The sequence below is a fragment of the Cucurbita maxima genome, unplaced genomic scaffold (genome assembly GCF_002738345.1).
Source record: "Cucurbita maxima cultivar Rimu unplaced genomic scaffold, Cmax_1.0 Cma_Scf00014, whole genome shotgun sequence".
NCBI lineage: Eukaryota > Viridiplantae > Streptophyta > Magnoliopsida > Cucurbitales > Cucurbitaceae > Cucurbita > Cucurbita maxima.
Window position 1 is genome coordinate 1,112,861 of NW_019272030.1, and position 23,780 is coordinate 1,136,640.

The 23,780-nt window shown below is 31.7% G+C and overlaps 3 protein-coding genes across 5 annotated transcripts; all 3 read left to right on the top strand.

Moving 5' to 3' along the window:
• Positions 1-5,005: 5,005 nt before the first annotated feature.
• Positions 5,006-10,989, top strand: LOC111489493 (protein HGH1 homolog). Of its 3 annotated transcripts, XM_023137740.1 has the most exons (11): positions 5,336-5,473; positions 6,722-6,847; positions 7,337-7,459; positions 7,999-8,196; positions 8,368-8,446; positions 8,850-8,995; positions 9,418-9,531; positions 10,290-10,421; positions 10,545-10,658; positions 10,740-10,812; positions 10,852-10,989. In XM_023137740.1, exons 2-10 carry the CDS (start codon positions 6,794-6,796, stop codon positions 10,776-10,778), a joined length of 999 nt encoding a protein of 332 aa, XP_022993508.1. In that variant the 5' UTR covers positions 5,336-5,473; positions 6,722-6,793; the 3' UTR covers positions 10,779-10,812; positions 10,852-10,989. The 3 variants fall into 3 exon arrangements, with proteins under 3 accessions (XP_022993506.1, XP_022993508.1, XP_022993505.1); XM_023137738.1 differs by lacking the exon at positions 5,336-5,473 and adding an exon at positions 5,006-5,016 and having other exon boundaries at positions 10,740-10,989; XM_023137737.1 differs by having other exon boundaries at positions 10,740-10,989.
• An 841-nt stretch (positions 10,990-11,830) lies between these two features.
• LOC111489630 (40S ribosomal protein S27-2) lies at positions 11,831-13,806 on the top strand. The gene is made up of 4 exons (XM_023137944.1): positions 11,831-11,937; positions 12,923-13,024; positions 13,272-13,300; positions 13,413-13,806. Exons 1-4 carry the CDS (start codon positions 11,935-11,937, stop codon positions 13,537-13,539), a joined length of 261 nt encoding a protein of 86 aa, XP_022993712.1. The 5' UTR covers positions 11,831-11,934; the 3' UTR covers positions 13,540-13,806.
• Positions 13,807-16,127: 2,321 nt separating this feature from the next.
• On the top strand, positions 16,128-23,139 carry LOC111489370 (acetyl-coenzyme A synthetase, chloroplastic/glyoxysomal-like). The gene is made up of 20 exons (XM_023137559.1): positions 16,128-16,256; positions 16,372-16,488; positions 16,578-16,655; positions 16,921-17,070; positions 17,656-17,811; positions 18,182-18,304; positions 19,029-19,197; positions 19,284-19,366; positions 19,749-19,850; positions 20,516-20,604; positions 20,771-20,861; positions 20,955-21,068; positions 21,147-21,223; positions 21,368-21,446; positions 21,556-21,624; positions 21,812-21,987; positions 22,095-22,151; positions 22,414-22,504; positions 22,587-22,685; positions 22,770-23,139. Exons 1-20 carry the CDS (start codon positions 16,128-16,130, stop codon positions 22,953-22,955), a joined length of 2,235 nt encoding a protein of 744 aa, XP_022993327.1. The 3' UTR covers positions 22,956-23,139.
• The last annotated feature ends 641 nt before the right edge of the window (positions 23,140-23,780 follow it).

The following is a 23,780-nucleotide window of genomic DNA, read 5'->3' on the forward strand; positions in this document are numbered from 1 at the left end:
GTTATATCGTTTTTTAAACTTGTCATAACTTTATGGTATCATCTCATAGTTCGTATCATTTTATGAACATACCTTAATTATTCGATTCATGGACGTATCCTAGTCATACCATTACAAGAACGTATCTAACTGTATCGTTTTATCAATCTATCATAATCATATTGTTTTCTATACATAATCATTTTCATCCAACAGTTATATCATATCAAAAAAATTAATTTTTAGGTATAAATCATTGGACTTTAGAGATTTATTAGACATAAAATTTAAAATTATGAAAATTAATACTTTTTTTTAAAAAAATTAAATATATAAATCAATAGGGACAATAATCATTGGCATTTTAGCTTATTTTAATTATTTTGAGAGAGGAAAATTTTAAATTTAAAGTTAAAAAAATTGAAATATAAGTTTAATGAAAATATTTTGAAGATTGAGACACATGAACAAAAGAAACTCCACATTAGAAGCATGAGAAAGACACTTCATGAACTAACATTCTTTATTTTATTTTATTTTATTTTTATTTATAATAAAATAATAAAAATCAATTGCTCATGGAAATTATAACCAATTTACAATTAATTTGTCTTGAATTAAAAATTATTAATAAAATTATTTGTTACTAAAATTTAAATCTAATTTAATATCAATAAATATAATAAATTTAGAAATTAATTGCAAATATATAAGAAAAAAATTGAAATATGTATTTAATAATAATTAATATAATTAGCATGTTTTTAATTATAGGAAGTGTTCGAAAAAGTTACCGTTATTTTAATTGGTGGAAAGAATTTGACTACTTGGTAAAAATTTATAATAGTTTTTTAAAAAAAATTATCATATTTAAATTTTTTTTTTTTACTTATTTAATTTTGAAATTAGTGAAAAATTAGTTAAAATGTAATATTTAAGTTTTGAATTCAATTTAATAAAGTTAAAAGGGTTAGAGTCGAAATTAATACAATAAAATTAAAATTAAAATTATTTATTATTTTCTTTAGAAAAAAATTAATTTTATTTGGTTGAAAATAAAAATTTGTATGAATAATGATGACAATGAGAATAATGCAAAGGTAATGACTTCAATAGCTGTCACACTTCATGAGTGAGGGAGGACCAATAAATGGAATTTATGAGAAATTGCAAGTTAGTCCTTATAATTAAATATAATTTCATTGTTGTCCCCATGAATTACAATATTTTCATTTGCTTCCCATATTTTTAATTTTAAATATTTTGGTTAATTTTATGATTTGAAATTCGTTTGATTTTAGAAAAAAAAATTAATTTACCGGTAAATTAGTAAATTTTAAATTTGGTGTATATTTTTTATATTATTAATTGGTAAGTTCAAAATATATATATATATATATATATATATTTTGTCTATTCGGTCACTAAAATTTTAAAAAATTATAATAAAATTTTTTATATTATTGAATTGGTAAGTTTAGAAATATATTAAAAAAAATTAAAAGCTCCACAATATTTTATTTTAAGGATTGGACTTTTAATTTAATAGAAAATATTCACTTCCAATTTATTTTTATTTGTATTTTAAAAAATTTAACAAGAAAATGAAGATTTAAATCTCTAATTTTTTTTATTAATGAAAGTAATCAAGATTAAAAAAATAATTAATAATTATGATTAATTGTATTTATTGGAATTTATTCATAATATATAATAAATTTATGCTTTATTTCAATAATGTCCTAATTGAAATAGAATAATTAATTTCATACATTCCTATAATTTATATTTATGTTATATTTATGTGATGCTGCTATACAATAAAGTCAACTTATTATAATACTTCATTCCATATACTTTTTTTTTTCTTTTTTAATGTGTTATTTTTATTCAATATAATATATTTTCGAACGGGATATTCTGAGGGACCTACGCTTGTCTCAAACTCGAAGTTAAAAGATATTTAGGGTTTTTCGTATTAAGTTCACTTGCAAATTCAAATGAGGAGTTTCTAAGTCGATACGACACTGAGAGATCCTAAGCCCTTGTCAACTATTCAATTACAAAAACTACGAGTTTTAGGGCATAGATTCCAACGAGCTGAGCCCTAGGTGAGTATCCAAGCCGCCTTGACAATCCACGTGCAGTCTCGACTCGTCCCAAACGTCGACACGCGTTAACTATCCTTTGTCTTTAGGATGAATTGTTAATGGATGTTCGATAACTGGAGCATGCAAGAGTTGTGTGGCTTTAAGGGTGCTATTTAAAAAAAAATCGTTCGTCGTTAATTTAAATAGATTTTCGTGTCTATCATAACCGGTGTTGGCGGAGTAAATAACTTAAAATATCTCCATAAGATATATAAATCAAACAAAGAAATCTTCTTAGGATCTCATAAGATAAGCATTTGACAAAAGGGATTTTGCAATCAAATAATGTAAAAGATTAGAAGAAAACGTATAGAATTGGTTCATTCTATATTTATTGAAAATTTTATCCCAATAAGGGTTTTTTTTTTTTTAATTTTACAAATTGATCAATAAATTGTAATTCAGATTCATACCCGACACTTGTTACTTTCTCCAATTGAGGTGGGACCGCTACCAAATTCACCTCATCAATGTGGGACATCACAATCCATCTCATTCGGGGCCCAACATCCTCGTTGGCACTAGTTCCTTTCTCTAATTGATGTAGGACCGCCACAAAATCCATCCCCTTTGGCTCTAATTGATGTGGGACTGCCACCAAATCCATCTCCTTTGGGGCCAACGTCCTTACTAGGACACCGCCTTGTGTCTATCCCCCTTCGAAGAACAGCGAGAAGACATCACAATCCACCTCCTTCGAGGCCCAACATCCTCGCTGGCACTAGTTCCTTTCTCCAATAGATGTGGGACCGCCACCAAATCCATCCCCTTTGGGGCCAACGTCCTTACTAGGACACCGCCTCGTGTCTTCGGAGAAGAGCGAGAAGGATGACATATCGTATCGTTCGATGTCTATCTCTAATAGATTAGCAAATATTGTCTTCTTTGGGCTTTCCCTTGAGAAGACTTTCGGACTTTCCCTCAAGGTCTGCTAGGGGAAGGTTTCCACTCTCTTATAAAATGCGTTTTGTTCTCCTCCTCAACCAATGTGGGACATCATATAAATATTTTTGTTTTCACAAAAAACGACAATGACGAGAGGTACGATTTTTTTAAATCAACCTATCACAAGACCAGTTTACTCTATCGACAAAAGTCGAGATTGGAAAATGAATCATCTAAACGAAACGATCGTCATTTAGGTTGTCTTCACAATATTGAATTAACCCTATTTTCGTAGAGTATTCATAAGAAAGAGACTTAGATCAAATAATTTCGACCGACCAATAAATACCAAATCTTTTTACACCACAACAATATTTGTGTAGCAATGAAAAGCCTAAAAACACGTATAGATTAGAATAGGTGGCCTATTTTTCTCCATTGGTACCATAGTAAAGGGGTAAAAGTGATGGTCCATTTTTCATTGGGAACAAATTATTTTTGCATTTTTTTTAGCGGAATTTCTTCGATACGTAAACTCAAATAGGCTTTTGAGACGTCTCTTCTGATGAAATCAAAGATTCGTGTTTTCGAGATGCTAGCTAGATCAGGTTTTAAAATACATTTGATTCATAATGTCTTAAAAATTGACGGTTTGATCCCAAATTCTTTGTGAGATCCTACATAGATTAGAGAGAGGAACGAGTGCTTGCGAGGATGGTTGTCTCGAAAGGAGGTGGATTGTGAGATCCCACATCGATTGGAGAGAAGAACAAGTGTTAGGGAAGACGTTGGGTTCGAAGGAGGGTGAATTGTGAGACCCCACATCGATTAGAGAGAGGAATTAGTGCTAGCGAGGATGCTGGGCCCAGAGGAGGGTGAATTGTGAGACCCCACATCGATTGGAGAAGGGAACGAGTGCTAACGATGATACTAGGCCATGAATGAGGTAGATTGTGAGATCCTATGTCGGTTGGAAAGAAGAACGAATGCTAACGAGGATGCTGGGCCCTGAATGAGGGTGGATTGTGAAATTGCACGCCGATGGAAGAGAGGAACGAAACATTCTTTATAAGGGTGTAGAAACCTCTTCCTAATAAATACATTTTAAAAAGAAGCCCGAAAAGGAAAACTCTAATAGAACAATACCAGCTAACGGTCGACATCTGGCACGACAGTCACTTGATTTTCGTACAAAGAAAGGAATATGTCATGAATGTTGATGAACTTATTAAAGGCCTCTCTCTTTGTCACAGCTATGATTGCGATCGACTATAGAACACCGTATAGCCTTCGGGTGGGAAACAACGGTAGCAACAACAACCGAGCACGAGGGTGCCTTTTACTTGTAATTAGTCATTTATATATGTTTTTTTTTTTTAGTCCTTCCAAATGTTTGAAATTATAAAATTACTAGCTTTTAAGTAACGACTTCGACTTCGATACATACGTAAAAAATCGGATCGTTCCATGAAACTTGTAAATTTTAAAATTTTTAACCCAAAAGGACCTGATGGTAGGAAAGAATAAATAAATAAAACGGGGGTCAAAAAGCAAAGTGATAAATTTGTGAGTAGGGGTGTACATTCAACCCGACAACCCGGACCAACCCAACCCGAACTACAAGAGTTGGGTTGGGTTGGATTAGTATTTTGAATAAGGTTGGGTTCATTTTTTTGAACCCAAATTAAATCGATTCCATTTCGGGTTTGTGGGTAAAACCCTTGGGTTGACCTGAGACAAATTTAAATATATAAAATATATTAAGATATCTTATTTATAATAGGTTTGTCGAAGTGGTACTTTGGCCGGTTTACAAATTTGCAACGTTATTATATTTCTAAATTATAGTTTAAATATATTTAAAGAAAAATCAATAATTCTAAATTTTAATGTATTTATTTTCTATTTGTAGTAACATTATTATATCTTTATATTTTTTCTGTTATTTAAAGATAAACCAATAATTCTAATTCTAAATTTTAATGTATTTATTTTCATTATTGTATCTTTATATTTTTTCTATTTTAACCCTAGATTAATATGTTACCCTTTTCGCTTAGTTGTTTTTTATTGAATTTGTTTTTTTTTATAATTATGGATTAATTTGAGTTTGTTTGTAAATTTTTAATATATTTTATATAAGATTATATCCGAATAATTATAAATTATGGATAAATAAAATTAAAAAAAAATAACAACCCAACCCAGACCCAACCCGAACTTTTGGGTTGGGTCAAAAAAATAGCTCAAACCAATTCAACTCGGACCATGTAAACCGTATTTGGGAGTACAATAATTAAAAACCCAAAGCCCACCCATTTGAATGAAAAAGGCCATTTATCAACTGTCCCCACGCATCAGAGCGAGGTTTTAGGGTTCTTGCTCACTCCCTCTGTTTTTGTTTGGCTTCGCAGGATTGCCGTTCTTCACCGGTCCCTTTCCAGGGGATTTTCAATATGGTGAGTTCTCATTTCTCTTCGATTCGATGTATTGTATTAAGCTTCCTGTTTCGGATATGTTCGAGAATTGCATGGCTGCAAATTGAATGTATTTAGGTCTACTTTTTGCTCCTCACTTTGCTTTCCAGTAGTGTATGGATGCATCTTTGTTGACAGAATATAGAAGAATTTTTGAAACCTATTCTTAAAGTAAAAATTTTTCTTGTCTTTCTGTTTTTTTTTTCCCGATCATCTCTGTTTTGAAGAAAGATTGGATGATTGAGACTTCTTTTTTTTTTTTTTTTTGTCAACGATTTTTTGGGGGAGGGTTTAGTAGGAAGTTACCGAAAGATTATATTTAACCGTGGAGTTAGTGCAATGAAATATTTTTCATTTCCCAATTCTTTGAGGAAAACTCGAAACCTGCTGTTAATTGAGCTTGCAACTTAAATGTTTTCGTTTTTCTTCTTTAAAATGATATCAAATGCATTTGGTAACGAGCTCGAATCAGTTTATATCCCCAATAACTAAAATTATCAACAAAAAAAAAAAAAAAAAAAAAAATTGCATGCTCAGTAAATTTAGAAGTAGACAAAGGGACATAGTGGTTCAGATTTTTTTTTTTTTTTTTCTCGAAACGTTCTAACTTATTAATATCTTTTAGATATAAGCTATAATCAAAGATTTGAGGACAAAAATTCATATTCTTAAACTTTTACAACATAATTTATAATTTAAAATTAAAGGTCTAGTTTTTTAAACCGTCAAACTTTTGAGATTTTAAGACTAATCTTTGTAAATTAAATTAGCTGTAAATATAGCTAGTAACCATATAAATAAAGAGAAAATTTCATATTCTAGCATTTAAAGGGCATCTTATAAGTTAAGTTAAATGTATATATCTTATAATTATTAATGGGTCTGACAAAGGAGCAAAATAGTCTACAAATACGTATAAAAAATCATGGCCTCTCAAGATAATAATTATTGATTGTAGAGGGTTTTTCACGAAGTAAGCTACTTATTTACCTTAGGTTTCATTTGATAACAATTTTATTTTATGTTTTTAAAACTTGTGCATGTTTCCTCCTAAATTCTCTATTAGGGTTCTCACATATCTTAAACAATTTTTTGAAAACTAATGTTAGTTAGCTGAATTTTTTAAAACCAAATTATTATTGTATGAGGCCTATATAGCTAATTATGATCTATTTTAAACACCTTGCTGTTATTATATCAGCCACCTAAAGTCTAAAAACCTATATGTAGCGTTTTGTAATTTGAAAAAGGGCAATTCGACTCATCGGAGAAGAAACACACTTCTTCAGCTGCAAAGAGCATATGGCGACTGAACTAGAAGAATTGATACAGTTTCTCTCTTCGCCCTCACCTCAAGTAAGCCCCATTATGCCTCATCTGTTCTTTATTTGTATAAGCCATTATTATCTGTGAATTCCCCATCTCCTTCGATGTCGATTAAGGGTTTTCAGTGATTCATTTTGTAGTAGGTTGACGAGTTGGTGAGATGCAGCATACAATGCTGTTTATTCTATGAAATGTTAAAATTTAAACCCAATCCATGATTTTATTGCATCAATTTCAATTTACATTCACTTGCTCTGTTTTATTTGCCTAGAATTAGATGATTCATTTCCTGTTTCAAGTGTTTCAGAAGTTAAATTTGCACGTTTTGATCCCTGTGACGCCTTTTATTTCTAGCTATGAGTGATGTATTAAAACTGAAAGTTGAATATGGGAAGTTCTGTGGTTGCCATACGAATATTGTGTTTGCCTCAGTGGATTGCTAATTCAGTTTGCCTGTAATAACAATTAGGTTTTTATAAATTTGTAAGTATCAGAATTTTGTTTTTTTTTGCTGTATAGTTGAGGAAAGGGGCCATAGATATTGTTCAAGGTTTAACTGGGTCTGAGGATGGGCTGCAGTCTCTTGCCAAGTATCCAACCATTCTGCTACCATCATTAGCTCGACTCTTGAGAGAACAAAAGGTGTGCATCTTTCTTCTTTATAGAGTTGGTTATTAACGCTGTCATGTATTCTTCTTTCTATCATGTTGGATGGCAGAGTTTGAATTAAAAATTCCATTTGTCCTAAACGTTATGCATAAGCAAACAACTGAACATCTCAGAGAGTTTTATTGAACATGTGTTCATAATAAACATCAATTATTATTCCTAACTTTCTTTTATTATTACACTGTGTTAATCTTGCTGATTATTGATAGGCTGGCAAAAGTTGTCATAATATTTTCTGCTGATTATGGTTTAAATATAACTCGTGCTTTACACTACAGAAATTTAGCGTTTCAATTTCATTACTTCATTTGCATCATTAAGAAGGTGGGCTTCAAGACTTATGATGGGATGCGCTTATATTATGTAATTTCTTTCTGTCGCGAAACCTATTTGGTGGATATTATTAATTTAAGGAAGTTGGCCATGCGTTGGTAGTATGGTTCAAAGTATTTGGCAAAAGTTACTCATAGAATATGAATAATTCCGTATTGATATATTGTCCATCATTTCAGGATGTTGCAGAACCTGCAGCTGAAGCTCTTGTTAATCTTTCACAAAATTCTGATCTAGCTGCAAAGATGATAGAATTGGGACTGATTGGAGCAGTTATGGATCTTTTGTATAATGTGGACTCCAGCATTAGACAGTTGCTAGTAATGCTTCTGGTTAATTTAACACAGTTGGATACTGGTATTGCTTCATTACTTCAGGTGTGCCTACATTGTTACAGTGGCCACGTCTTTGGTTCATGTTGAGATGAGCTATTTTTATTGAAATTTGTTTGAGAATATTTTAAGCATTTCCTTTGCAAATAGTTTAGGCTTTCATGATCTTAATGAAATAAGAAAATAGTTCTTATGGTTATCTATACTGATTTGTAGACTGGAGATGACAAGATGCAAGGTCTCTATGTTATGAAGATTGTCAGATCATTCTGTCGTTCGGAAAGTGAATCCAGTGGTATGTCTTGCTTCTTCTCTACTTCAGTGTGCTTTGGACGATATGTTATTTTTCAAGAATTGTGGACTCCATACTTATAATATAAAATTGAAATATTTAGGATCGCAAGGTATTTCACTTATCTTTGTTTCTTCTAAGATCTCCATGTGCATTGGTTTACTAACTTAATTTGCTGTGCTACACTGGGAAATGTGTTTACCAGTTCTTTGGCATCTCTAGAAAATAATAATAATTGCAATACCTCCAGGCCAGATCCTTTGCAGCTTTAACCTACCCTCTCCAAACCTTAATGTTGTATAGAACCCAACATTGACATCCTGTAATTTGAAGTTCATAAATTTTCTACATTAATGATCTAAAGTTTTCAGTGTTCATTTGATGTTTTAAATTTATTCTCTACTAGATGATCCCTTTGAGCATGTGGCTTCCATACTTGTAAACATATCAAAGAAGGAAGCTGGAAGGAAGCTTTTACTTGATCCAAAGCGGGGACTTTTGAAGCAGATAATTAGGCAGTATGATTCAACTAGTCAACTTCGGAAGAATGGAGTAAGTCCGATGGATGTCTAAAGAAGTTCAAGCTTCTAAACGAGGTTATTGTAGAATTACTTAATTACCACCGCTAACTTTTTTCTTTGAACAAGAAACAACTTTTCAATGTATATAAAGGAAGATGAATGTTAAAGAATAAAAGTTCACTATGGGAACAGAAAAAGACAAAACAACCATATTGAAAGATGCCCAAACTAGTTTACATTTTGATTGATGTACATGATTGGTACCAAATTATTATTTTTATTTTTTTGGGTAATTTGGGAAACTAAGCCATGCTTATGATTGGTTAATTTACTTATTTCAGTCCAGATATCAACTCTATACGTATTGTTCAATTATTTACAATTTAGATATAATCTAAGTACATCTTCAGTCGATAACTGGACTCATGTCTTCATTTGATTTGCTTGTTTAAGGTATTTGGAACTCTCAGAAATTGTTGCTTTGAAGCAGAAGGCCAGTTACAAAATTTACTCTTGATAGCGGAGTTCCTTTGGCCAGCTTTACTTCTCCCTGTTGCTGGGAACAAGGTAATACTTTTATGTACTTCATAGAGATCAAAATGGAATGGGCTATTTGGCAACTCCCTTGGCTCTAACTATTTTGGTTATGGTTAGGACTAGGGTTCCGTGGTTGGAAGTAGGTTGTGCCATTTCAAGGCTGTTGCAGCCAAGGTTTCTTATAAAGGAGCATGGCCGTGTCTACCTAGAAACTAAGTCTAACTTTATTTTCAGCATAAATACAGGAACACACACCTAATATTTACAGCAAATATAAATAAAGTCCAGCTTGTTGAACGATCTTTTCATCGCCTGCAGCTAAACTATGTTAGGTTCTCCCTGTTCATATGTATGCAACGTTAAAATTTCACCCCATAGCCTGGAATTGAAACAAAAAAAAAAAAAAAAAAAAAACAGAAAAAAGAAGGAGACGACTGAAGACTTTGAGAGGCACCTGCACATGCTCTTTCCTTTTTCGCATTTGTGAGGATCTTTCATATTGATGCTTAAAGTCAGTTTCTAGAAATTTTTGTTGTTTTTACTCTATAATAATATTTTCTTAATTCATATTTCTTGGAATAATACAACCCTAAAGTTAAAAGAGAATATTTGTACCAAAGGGAGGAAATAGTGACAATGGTAAAAAATATACAAGGCAAGTAAGAAGATAGGTAAAGAAGGAAAGAGGAATAACGAGAATATACTTAATATTTTCAGTCTATCGATGCATTTATATCGATAACGAGAATATTTACTAAACATTTATATCGATGCATTTCTGCGAGCAGGTTTACAAGGAGGAGGATACATCAAAAATGCCACTTGAGCTTGGTACTGCGCTTTCAATTGAGCGCGAGCAAATTGATGACCCTGAAATTCGAGTTCAAGCGTTGGAGGCTATATACATGATCATATTACAGGTTAAAGAGATGAATACATTTCTTCTTGAATACCTTTCATTTTGTTTGTCATCTTTCTGTGAAAACCTTTAAGGGTCTATGCTTCTTGGCTCAAAAGTATCATAGTTTCTTTGCTCCTATTAGGATGCTGGCCGGAGAGCATTCTGGTCTATCAACGGACCAAGAATACTGCAAGTGGGTTATGAAGACGAGCAAAACCCAAAAGTAATGGAAGCATATGAGAGAGTTGGCTCCCTGGTAAGCATCTCTCTAAATCTAGTGTGTTATTTGTTCATCCTCAGTCAACTTTATACTAATTTTACTCGATTAATCAATCAGCTGATCCATAGCGGTGGCGACGAGGAATCACGCAACTAAGGAGACGTTCGCCGATCATACAGCTATGCGATAGTTGGGGCTCTTATGAATCACTTTGCTGTTTAGTCAAATCTTGTACAAAGGAGAGGCCGTGGTTTAGTTTTTAAGATTAATTTTGAGTCAAATGTTACATTAGTCAATTTTGAGTCGAGTAGAATATGTTTGTTTTAAGAGTTGCTGATGCATACTGTCCAAAAGTACAATTTCTCTACCTTGTTCCTTCTCTTTTCTCATTTTTTATGGTCTAAATTGAATTTAGATTTGAAAATAGATTGGCGCAAAAATTTCATTTCAGAGCATCGTTCTTCCACGATATGTATAAGTTTGATCTCGTAATACGTTACACATCTTTTCATGTCTTTTTTTTACATCTATTCACATACTTAGAAATGACTTTTTTTATTTCTCGACAATTACTCGTATGCTATTAGGTCTTAATACACCACTGTAGTGTCCAAGTGTATGTCACACAATTAGAAACACAAACAGACCGGGAATGATCACTTCAAATAGATTTTGATCAAGTCTTTTTAATACTCTTCTCGATTTATTAGTTAACTAATTACTAATTTACTTTAGGGACCGTTTAAAATTATTTTCAATACTTCAACTTAGACTTTAGTTAACTTATGCCCCAACTAAACTTTGACGGCTATAAATCAATTAATATTTTTATATATAATTTATTTATTATACTCAAGGTTCAGTTAAAAATTAATTTTATATGTGCACGACCAATTAGAATCAAATTTAGAATATCGGGACCATATATCAATTGGTTTTTAAATTCAAGGACCAAAAAGAAATTAGTTCAAATTTGAAGGACCCAAATAAATTATTAAACAAAAAAAAAAAAAAAAAGTGGGGGGCAAAAAGTAAAATGATAAGTTGGGAAGGGCATTATTGGAACATCAAAAGGTGAGCCGGCAAATTTCCATAAGGTGTCTAGAAGGCCCATCTATGATCCAACTTGAGGCCCAAACTCTGGCTTTTCAAACTTAAGAAGCCCATTTCTGTACCGCCCCACGCATCACTATATATAAAGATCGAGGTTTTAGGGTTCTTGCTCTCTCCCTCTGTTGCGGTCGTGCGCTACTTTCTTTTGGCTTGCGCAGGATTTCACTCTTTCGTCTGTTCCTTTCCAGGATTTTTCAAGATGGTGAGTTCTCATTCCTCTTCAACTTGATTAATTGTTTTGTGTTTCCCGTTTTGGTTATGTTCGAGAATTCTGTGGCCGCGAAGTTGAATGTATTTAGGTGTATTTTATGCTCCGCACTTTTGCTTGAGACACTTACGAGAGAGCTGATTCATCTTTGTAGACACAAGATAGAAGAATTGATGCATTTTAAACCTATTCTTACATAAAAAACTGCGGTTTTGTCTCTGTTTTTTCTCCGATTATCTTTGCATTGAAGGATTGAGACTCAGATTTTTTTTGTTGCCAACGATTTTTTGGGAAGGGTTTAGTAGGAAGTTAGCTTTAGATTATATTTAAATAAGTCGAGTAGGAAGAGGAATACTTGTCGTCGATTTAGTGCAATGAAGTATTTTTCATTTAGGAAAACTGGAAACCTGACGCAATTTGGTGGAACTATGCACAGAAATTTGCACCGCGGTGGGTTACATCTGATGCACCGAACTTCGCAGAGTTTTTATATTTTGTTTTTCCATTTTCTTCTTTGTCAATGTTGCTGCTGTTTTATCTTGGCGTGGTTTTCTGAAATTGGAAGGAACATTTCTTCATTAAAAAAAAGCAAGTGTATATATATATATATATATATGTTTATGTATTTTAACATTATTTTTCTTCCTATTTCCGTTGAGTACATCCCACATGTGTTCTTAACATTACTTCTTAGTGATTTGAATGCGTCTTTTATGTGTCCTTAACATGTCTGGGAATTTTTTTAATAAAAAACCAAGAAGTCAACTACTAAAGTTACCCATTCCAACACTTGTTGGAGCATGTGATAACTGAGAAGCATATAATTTGATGCTGATTTTTTTTGTTGACTTGTGGTTGTACCACTATTCTTATCAATTCAATGCTGTTGGTTCTTGTTGCAATTTTGTGGCCTTAAAACGTTGTTTCAGATTCTGAACTTAAGTTATTCAAATGGGGATGTTTTGTTTTATGCCAATAGGTTCTCCAAAACGATATTGATTTGCTGAATCCTCCTGCTGAGCTAGAGAAGAGGAAGCACAAGCTCAAGCGCCTTGTGCAATCACCCAACTCCTTCTTCATGGTATTATTTTTGTTTCTATTTCAACTCCATGCCATTTTTTAATGATATTCTAGTCAAATTCAGCGCATCTGTTTACTATCCTACAGAGTGTTTCTTCATGGTTTTTTTTTTTTTTTTTTTTTTTTTTTTTTTTTTTTTTTTTTTTTTTTTTTTTTTTNTTTTTTTTTTTTTTTTTTTTTTTTTGCCTTTATTTATATTATATTCTGACAAGCTTTCCCTTTAATTGTTGTGTACCGTTGATTTGAAGGACGTTAAGTGCCAGGGATGCTTCAACATGTGAGCCCCATCACTTTTCATTACTTTTGTTGTATTGATAATTCTCATAGATTCTGTCTGAAGATGTTTTGGATTGAAAGTTTCTGATTGTTGTTTTTGTGATGAAATGCAGTACCACTGTCTTCAGCCACTCACAAACTGTTGTGGTATGCGGTAACTGCCAGACAGTCTTATGCCAGCCAACTGGTGGGCGCGCTAGACTCACCGAGGGATGTTCGTTCAGGAGAAAGGGTGATTGAAGATGCGGGTCCTTGTTTCTTTTCACTGGGATGAAATGACACTTTGTTTTGATCATGGTATATTTATTTTTTGTGTACGGTACCAGACTTGATTATGCTCTCTCCTAAATTGATTATATTTGGCGTTAGAGATTTCTGGTTTTGTTTAAAAGATGAATTTCATGTACTGAACTTTTAGCAGCATTTAGTAATTCTTAGCTTTCTTTCATCTACCCCATACTTTCTTAAATTTGAGTGGAATAGTTTTGCATCAGAATCCCTTCTTAACTCTCTTAAGTGACTGAATATCCATGTTCTGCTGGAATTACTCTTTACTCTCGTCCATTTCCTCACTATAGTCAAGGGTTGTATCGTATCTTTGAGCTTGAAAGAAAATATCTCAAGGTCGCCCACAACGCTTTGGCTTATTGTAATTTGTATTTTACAAGAATGTCATTGGCATTCGTATAAGCAACAAGTGAGTCCCGAGGATTTGAGCTAACAAACGGCATTTATTGAGGCACGATAGAAAGGTTAGTCTTGGAGGAAATAGGAAATGATAATATGTCATGAATAGCCATGATGGTTTGTCACAAACTGCTTTACACATTCTTATTTTACGACACTTCATGCATATATATGTCTTTACAAGCCATAAAAATTAGGGAATGTATGAAATGGCGATATTGCCTTGTTGTTAGAGTGACAATTTGGTACTAAATGAAATTTTTTGTGGGAATGCGATGAGTATGATAAGAGTTATGACCATGAATCTTTTGTAAACCTATGGTATTTTATGATGCATGTACACTTATGTTATGGTATGGTGACATGATGCTAATCATAATGTTGCGCAGGCAGGCTAGTTACGTAAGAAAATAGAATGTTCATGAATGTTCAAAACTACAAGGAAGTGAAATTTAGAAAGAAAAAAAAATTGGCGATATGACCCCATGGTATTGTTATACTTGTGTTTGTAGAAAACTTTGGCAATATAATCACTAATGTTTTGTGACTATTATATATGGTTACAATTCTTAGATGAAATTCAAGCGAGGCAAGTTTTCACTCCAGATATGAAATGAGGTAATTACGGGATATTTTTATGAATCTTTCCAAAAATATTTTTATTTTCAAGTTAGAGTAAGGTCAAGCAGGATAGATGATGAAGTCGGGTCGAGTCATGGCAATCATATGTATTTTTGCTTTGGCTTATTTTGATCTCATATTACAAACCTTGCTTTGGCTTATTTTGATCTCATATTACAAACCTTTCAACACGATTGACTCTACTAGTTTGTAAAATATTTGTTATCCTTTAAGTATTGAATTATGTTCATATTTTTATGTCATGTTTTCTTCGGGATCTTGAATGTTTTGTTTTATTAGAAACCTCGAAGTCGAAAATGATTTTAAATAAGGGTCGGGCATCTTCCATTTTAACCCAAAGATTCACAATATTTTCATAATTTTTTAATGAGGTGTGAAAATATATTAATTTTAGTGTATATATATATATATATATGTATGTATGTATATTAATGGTTTTTTTTCATACATATTAATTGTGATGGTCAAATTAAATTGGGTCAAATAATTAATAGTAGGTTTGTGAAACTTCCGTTGAGTGAAGGTTATTTTTTTCTCTTTTATTATTTTTATTTTTTATTATAATATATATATTATTTAATTTGTATTTAATTTAAATATTCCAACAAAACTTGTATTTAATTTGTAACTCCTTGTAGGTTTTTTACATTTTTTTTAAAGTCCTACATGTATTATTTTTTCTATTAATTATAATAATAATAGTAATAGGAGTAGGAATAATATTAATTATAATAATAATAAATAAATTACTGAAAGTTTAAAATTTATTACCTAGGAAGCTCTTATTTTACTCCACCCGACAGTCAATATGAATGCTACATTTTATCTCTCTATTTTTGTTACATTTATATCTCTCAAGTAGAATGGAGGCAACCTGAGAATGATCCAACAAAATGAAATTATGATCACGAGAGGTTTAAAATAATTGATAGTTATTATAGGAAATTCATCAATTTTATATTACGAGATATCTTTAGTCATTTTTCCAAAAAACGCCCGAGTGATAACAAAATATGCTAAAATGATCTGGGTCGTTCATATCATCCGACTTAATCTTAGACTAAATTACTAATCTACTCTTTACATTTCCAATACGCTTAGAATTTATTTTCGGTTTGCCTCACCCCATCCTTAAATTGTTTTTCACCCACTCAACAATTTTACTTCATCTTTTTATTTAGTCGTAAACCCTGACATAGTGAACGAACACATTAGCTAAATATTAAATATCCCTAAAAATGTTGATATAGTAATGAAATGAAAAGTTAGTAAAGTTTGACTAAATAACTCGTATTATCAAATTAAAGCTTAGTCTAAATTATAGACGTTAATTGAAAATTATATAAAGGTAAATAAATTATTAATGGCAGCGGCTTTGGTATTAATTGGCTAATAGTTGTTAAATAGTTATCTAAAAAAAAATTAATTTAATTTAATTTTGAGCGTATAAATTAAACCAGAGACCTTGGGATGATCTCACATTTAGAAAGAAAAATAAAATGTTGTCAAACAGTATGATATGGAGCTCTCGAACGTTGTTGTTTTACAAGAATGTTCCTCTTGACAATAACATGAACTCAATTTTTCTTTTTGAAAATTCTTTGGCCAAGCCCTTTAAAGCTCGTTTGGTAATGTTTTTGTCGTTAATGTAAAACATCTGATGAATGTATTTTTTTAATCGTTCGTTTATTTACAACTGTATTCGTGGATTACCCTTTTTTTTTTTTTTGGAAATTAATTTAGCATTTGAAAGTCCACAAACCCCGTTTGGAAATTGTATTGTGTGAATCGAAACGGGAAAAGAAGTTGAATCATAATCAAGAAAAGGCTGATATAACCATCGATAATATCGACGTTGAGGTAAGCTCCTCTTTTAATTTTAGTGTAACGACCCGACTTTCGGCCACTAAAAAATGGACTTCAATATTCTAAACGCCTTAGTTTTGCAGGAGTTTCTGGGAGAAGATGAAATTGTCTTTCCATCGCAGGAATTTTCTCAACAAGCTCATATTCCTACCACTCAAAAGGTCCTCTCTTAATTACAATTATTTTCTCTTTTATTATTATAATAATAATTATTATTATTTATTTATTTATTTGGAAAATATTTAATATTATTACAATTATTTTCTCTTTTATTATTATAATAATAATTATTATTATTTATTTATTTATTTATTTATTTGGAAAATACTTAATATTATTACAATTATTTTCTCTTTTATTATAATAATAATAATTATTATTATTTATTTGGAAAATACTTATATTTAATTTAATTTTGGAATTAAGTATTTGGATATGTACAAAAAATCCATTGAAGAACCTTCAGAATTTTGGTCTGAAATTGCATCATCTGAGTTCTATTGGACAAAGGAATGGAATCATCATCAACCCTCCTCTCACAATCTTCATATTTCCCAAGGCAATATTAATATAGAGGTAACCCTCCTAAATTCTCCTCTTTTATTTATTTATTTATTTATTTAATAAATTTGAATTTGTTCGGCATGTTCTTGAACTAAGAATAACAATAATACTAATCGATAACGGTCGGGATTCAACATAATATTATTAAACACAGACTGAACATGTGATGTCCCACATTGGTTGGGGAAGGAGAACAAAACACTTTTTACAAGGGAGTGGAAACCTTCCTCTAGCATACGCGTTTTAAAATCTTGAGAGAAAGTCCAAAGAGGACAATATCTGATAGAAGTGTGTTTGGGTTGTTACCAATGGTATTAGAGTCAGACACCGAACGATGTGTCAGTCTTATCGCTGTTCCCCGAAGGGGGGTAGACATGAGGCAGTATGCTAGTAAGGACGCTGGCCCCAAAGGGGTGGATGTGGTGGGGTCCCACATCGATTGGAGAAAGGAACGAGTGTCAACAAGGACGCTGGGGTTCTAAAAGGGGGTGGATTGTGATGTCCCACATTGGTTGGGGAGGAGAACAAAACACCAAAATCTGAAAGGGAAAGTCCAAATAGAACAATATCTATTTTTTTTTATTTTTTTTGGAGCAGTGGTTTAAGGGTGGGATTACGAATATTTGCTACAATTGCATAGATAGGAACATTGAGGCTGGATTGGGAGACAAAATTGCAATGCATTGGGAAGGAAACGAGCCTGGTTTTGATGCTTCTTTAACCTACACCCACCTCCTTCACCAAGTTTCCCAAGTAATTCTCTCTTTTTATTTTTTTTATTTATCTTTTTGTTATTTTAATAAAACAAATTAAAGGCACTTTGAGGGAAAAAATAGTTTTTAAAATAATTTTTTATTTTAATTTTAATTTTATTTTTATTTAGAGATGTTTTTAAAATTCAAGCTAAATTTTGAAAATTATATACAAATAATATTTTTAGTAATTTTATTTTTAAAATTTACCTAAAATTATAAATATTTATTTGTGAAAAAAAAAACATTATTTTTAAGTAAAACAAAAACAAAAAATATTATTAAACGGGACTTTTATTTATTTATTATTATTATTATTCTTCCTATTTTGTGGTTAGTCTGTGATTATTGTATATTTTGTAACTAATTAGGTTGCTAATTTTTTGAAAGACATTGGAGTAAAAAAGGGAGACACTGTCGTGATTTACATGCCAATGATTATGGAACTTCCCATTGCAATGCTAGCTTGTGCTCGTATAGGTGTCGTCCACTCGGTATATACACTATCTCCTTCATGTCTTTCACGTCCCTAAATTTTAGTATTTAACATTTTAGTCTTGATAATTTTTAATTTATAACAATTTAATACATACTATAAAGAATTTATCAAAATTAAATGCTATTTTTTTAAAAAAATGTAACGGACTCACTGAATAGAAGTGTAGGATATAAGTGAAGAGAACCGAATAATAGATTCAATATGTCCTTTAGCGAACTGGGCGGGGAATCTCGGTTTAAATGAGGAATTAACGAAGGAACAAAAAGAGATTTCTCCCTGTTAGCTAAATGGAGACAAGGACATTATAAAAATTTGAAAAAAAAATCCCTAAGGAACTTGATTCCTGTAAATTCTCCATGGAAATTCCTGCCTTGATTCTCATGAAAATAAATAGAGAATTTCGTGAGGGACGATGATTGGATTAGGAAGCAAAGACAAGAACAACGAAGGCTTCCTCGTCCCGTCCCGTCTTGTGGACATCTCTATCAATACTTGACTCAACTCCGTTCTTTCTCTAACTCGGCTAGCTGCTCGTTCCTAATCTAATCAAGTTCATAACCGTTTCACAGCTAAACAATTTCATAACCTAAACTTTACTTAACCAATTAACCTTACATTTACATTCTCTCGTTCAAATTTGATTATATATACATTTATAATATATGGTTGGAAAATCATATGGATATTAATTAATGATATTATTTGGGGTATAATATAAGGTTGTATTTGCTGGATTTTCTTGTGAATCACTTGCTCAAAGAATAAATGATTGCAAACCAAAAGCTATGGTCACTTGTAATGCTGCAAAAAGAGGTTCCAAAATCATCCCTCTTAAGGACATTGTCGATGCTGCCCTCATCCAATCAGCTAAAGATGGCCATTCTATTGGTATTCCAAATTAATTATTTTATTTTATTTTTTATTATTAACTCATTAAATTTTTTAAATAATATTTTTTTAATTTTGTTGGACAGAATCGTGTTTGGTTTATGAAAATAAATCAGCTTTGGATAAAGAAAGCACTCCATGGAACGAAGGAAGAGATTTGTGGTGGCAGGTTTTATTTATTTATTTCCCTTTATTTTTTATTATAAATAGAAATATATTTTAAAATTAAAATTTATTTCATAGTTAATTCACTAATTATTTTTTAATTGCTATTATTATTATTTTAGGGTTTAGGGTTTGTTTTTTTTTTTTTTCCTTAAAAAAAATCCCCTTAAATTTTTAATTTAAAAAAAAACTTAATTTTGAGTTCATTCACTAATTTTTAATTTTTAATTTATTTCATAGTTAATTCACTAACTATTTTTTAAGGGCTATATTTTAGGGTTTAGGGTTTGTATTTTTTAATTAAAAAAATCCCCTTGAATTTTTAATTAAAAAAACTTAATTTTGATTTAATTCACTAATTTTTAATTTTATTATTATTATTTTAGGATGTGATTCCTAAATATTCAAAGAGTTGTGACGTGGAATGGGTTGATGCTGAGGATCCACTATTTTTGCTTTACACAAGTGGGAGTGTTGGAAAGCCTAAGGTATTTAATTTTTCTTACCTTTTTTTTAATTTATTATTAGCTAAATTTTAATAAATAAGGAGGAAAATGCATATTTTTAGGTTATTCCGAGTTGAGCTACGATGGAGAAATCTTTTGAACGGAATCAAAATTTTGGGTTGGTTAAGTTAGTGACTCGAATAACCTGAATAAACTTCACAACTCAACTCAATCGAACCCAATCTGAGTTGGGTTCAAAAAAAAATTTTGGATCAATCCGAAATTTCGAGTGGGTGGGTTGATGTTCGGACAACTCGAATAAATCTATTTCGGATTGTTGAGTTATTTTTTTTTTAATTATTTAAAAAAATCTGACTTGTCTACCATACATGCTACAGGAATAACTAAAATCTCATAAAACTCAAATATCAAATATTCACAAGTTATAATACATAACTAACATTGGTTACATATGTCAAACATTCTTAATCTTCCCTAATAATTTTAAAAGTACGATACAGTTAGATTGGGTTGGGTTTTAACCTTATTGTTAGATTGGTCGGGTTGACCTGATAAGACAAATGTCAACCCACAAAAAAAAATCAAAATTTTTTATTAGATAGTTTGGATTAGTCGGGTTCTTAGATCATATGAACACTCAAATATATTTTAACCAGTATTAATATTTAATTTTATATATGGATTAGGGAGTCGTTCATACAACAGGTGGATACATGGTGTTCGTTGGTACTACTTTCAAATATGTTTTTGACTATAAACCTTCTGATATTTACTGGTGAGTATCATCGTAACCCTATTTTAAGTTTAAATTTTATATTTTACTCCTTTAAAATATTTTATTTTAGTCTATCGAAATTAAATGCAAGGTAAATTATGAAATAATATATAATTAAATTAAATATTTTTTTTGAGTTTAATGACTAAAATAATTTTTTTTTAAGGTCCACGGCTGACTGTGGTTGGGCTGCCGGGCACGGTTATGTGACGTACGGACCAATGCTTAATGGAGCCACTGTCGTTATTTATGAAGGGGTAATTACGTAATTTACAATATCTTCAAAATTATATTTAATTTTTAAATAAAAATTTAGGGACTAAAAAATGATATTTATTTGATGGGGGTAGGTTCCAAATTATCCAAATTCAGGGAGGTGTTGGGAAATAGTGGATAAATACAACGTCTCCATTTTCTTCACTGCTCCCACTTTGCTGCGATCTCTCATGCGTGATGGGGAAAAGGTAAATTTCCTTTATTTATTTATTTTTAAGAAAAAAAGAAGGGTAATATTGTAATTTCCAATATCGACACAAATGTAGCATGTTAAGCGTTACTCTCGAAAATCTCTACGGGTACTTGGAAGTGCAGGCGAGCCGATTAATCCAGCTGCATGGAGGTACTTAAATTTATTTATTTATTTTTAATGTATAATTACGAAGACGGAGATTAAAATGTAGTACATGTCAATTACTGTTACTGTTATGTAACTCTATTTTTTTTTTTTATTTGTGATGTAATATTTATTGAATTGGATGTATAGGTGGTTTTACGAGGTGGTAGGTGACTCACGGTGCCCTATTTCGGACACGTGGTGGCAAACCGAGACGGGTGCTGCTATGGTAATTATTTTATTTTTTATTTTTGAGTTAAAAGTAATGGTGATTAATTGCATATTTAATTATTAATTAATTAAAAAAAAATATATATATATATGGTTTATGGATGTAGATTACTCCAATTCCAGGGGCATGGCCACTGAAGCCTGGTTCTGCTACTTTCCCATTTTTTGGAGTTCAGGTTCTCATCTAAAACGACACCGTTTTATCATTTCCATTTTTTTTAAAAGAAAAGTTGCAAATTAATAATTTTTAAAAAGATTATTATTATTTTATAATAAAAAGAAAGGATATTACCTATGATATACATTGATATCTTAGACGAAACCCGGCTCAAACCAAACCGACCTACTTACACGTCGATGCAGGCCGTGATCGTGGATGAAGAAGGGAATGAAATAGAAGGTGAAGGCAAAGGGTATTTATGTATAAAAGGGTCATGGCCAGGGGCATTAAGGACACTTTACCGAGATCATGACAGATATGAAACCACATATTTCAAGCCATTTCCCGGATATTATTTCACTGGTGATGGTTGTACAAGGTCATTTTTACATAAATACCCTTTTTGTCTCTTTTTTTTTTCCTATTTATTTGGTTTAGATAGTAATTTTGTATCTTAATCTTTGTGTTATTGTGTTCGACATTTAGAGATAAAGACGGATATTTTTGGATTACTGGAAGAGTCGATGATGTTCTCAACGTTAGGTACGTATATTTCATTTCTTAGATCGGAGAATATTATATTTTATATTCTCTCGTTAAAAAAATAACATTTTTTTTTTTAAATTTTAAATATAATACTTATTTTTTAATTTCTTAAAGAATTTAAAAGTTATTATGAAAGTTTACGAGTACTTCTGAAATACTGTTGAATGTTTTAAAAAGTTTAACGATATTTTTTTAGACAAAATATTAAATTTAAGGAGCTTAAACATAAACCATGTTTTAAAAACTTCACATTATGCAGTGGACATCGAATCGGGACAACAGAAGTGGAATCCGCATTAGTTTCACACTCTCATTGTGCAGAAGCAGCAGTGATCGGCATCGATCACGAGGTCAGAAAACTATAGTTAGTTCTCTACTTTATTCTCGACTGTCAAATCAAAATTTAAAGACTAAAGTTCATAGTTTCTTTAGGTTAAAGGCCAGAGCATTTGGGCATTTGTTACGCTCGTAAAGGGAGTTCCTCAAAGTGAAGAGCTCCGAGAAAGCCTAATACAAACCATTCGAACACAGGTTCGGTCATGATCGTTTTCATAAATACGAACTTCTTAAAAACGATCGTAAAATGAACGAAAAATTTTGTTATCACGCTTCTAGATTGGAGCATTTGCAACACCTGATAAGATCCATTGGGCAAATGAGCTCCCAAAAACAAGGAGCGGAAAGATAATGAGAAGAGTTTTGAGAAAGATTGCCTCCAAGCAATTGGATGAGATTGGAGATACCTCAACGCTTGCCGACCCTGCTGTCTTAGATCAACTTATTGCACTCGTTCATTCTTGAGTGACCCGTCAATAAAAATGGCTTCGAACTCGATCTGATTTTCTTGTATAAATCTTTCGGCTAGGTGTTTTATTTATGGAGTTAAACGTTCACAAAATTCTTTTAAAATAATGTATACGTCGTGATCTGACCTAAGGGTTACAACTTAAATGAAGAGTACGACTACTCTGATGGCTTGTATAGGGATGTCAGTAGCATTTCGTTGGCTAATTTAGGAAATGATCATAAGTTTATAATCAAGGAATACTCTCTCAATTGGTGTGAGGTCTTTCGGGAAAGTCCAAAGCAAAACCGAGAGTTTATGCTGAAAGTGGACAACATCATATCATTGTGAAGAGTCGTGTTCGTCTGACATGTGTATGTATAACGATATTTTTTACTTGTCTAGGCTTTAAGGGTGTACACTAATGTCGAGTCACACTTGAGTTTCAGCATCAATGATGACATTGAACTATGAAGTTGCATGGTCGAAGCTTGGCAGCTCGAGAGAGCTCAATTGAGTGTCGAGGGATCATCATGACAATATCGTTCGTGGAGGGGTTGAGATTGATTGCTACTTTCAATTTTCTGTTTTTTCTTGAATATGATTGTTTATAGGTCATCCGTCTTCTAAATTGCAACATATCGTTGTTGATGACTCTAACAGCCCAAGTCCATTATAGGTCATCCGTCTTCTAAACTGCAACATATCATTGTTGATGACTATAACAGCTCAAGTCCATTATAGGTCACCCGTCTTCTAAACTGCAACATATCGTTGTTGATGACTATAATAGTCCAAGTCCATCGCTAGCTAGCAAATATTTTGGGTTTTTCCGGTTTCTC

Coding starts and splice junctions, on each gene's coding strand:
- LOC111489493 (XM_023137738.1), top strand. CDS start 6,794: ATGGCGACTGAACTAGAAGAATTGATACAGTTTCTCTCTTCGCCCTCA. Junction 9,532..10,289: donor TCCCTGTTGCTGGGAACAAG/GTAATACTTTTA, acceptor TTCTGCGAGCAG/GTTTACAAGGAGGAGGATAC. Junction 10,659..10,739: donor ATGAGAGAGTTGGCTCCCTG/GTAAGCATCTCT, acceptor TTAATCAATCAG/CTGATCCATAGCGGTGGCGA.
- LOC111489630 (XM_023137944.1), top strand. Junction 13,025..13,271: donor CACCCAACTCCTTCTTCATG/GTATTATTTTTG, acceptor GTTGATTTGAAG/GACGTTAAGTGCCAGGGATG. Junction 13,301..13,412: donor TGCCAGGGATGCTTCAACAT/GTGAGCCCCATC, acceptor GATGAAATGCAG/TACCACTGTCTTCAGCCACT.
- LOC111489370 (XM_023137559.1), top strand. CDS start 16,128: ATGTTGTCAAACAGTATGATATGGAGCTCTCGAACGTTGTTGTTTTAC. Junction 17,071..17,655: donor AAGGCAATATTAATATAGAG/GTAACCCTCCTA, acceptor TTTTTGGAGCAG/TGGTTTAAGGGTGGGATTAC. Junction 19,367..19,748: donor GAAGAGATTTGTGGTGGCAG/GTTTTATTTATT, acceptor TTATTATTTTAG/GATGTGATTCCTAAATATTC.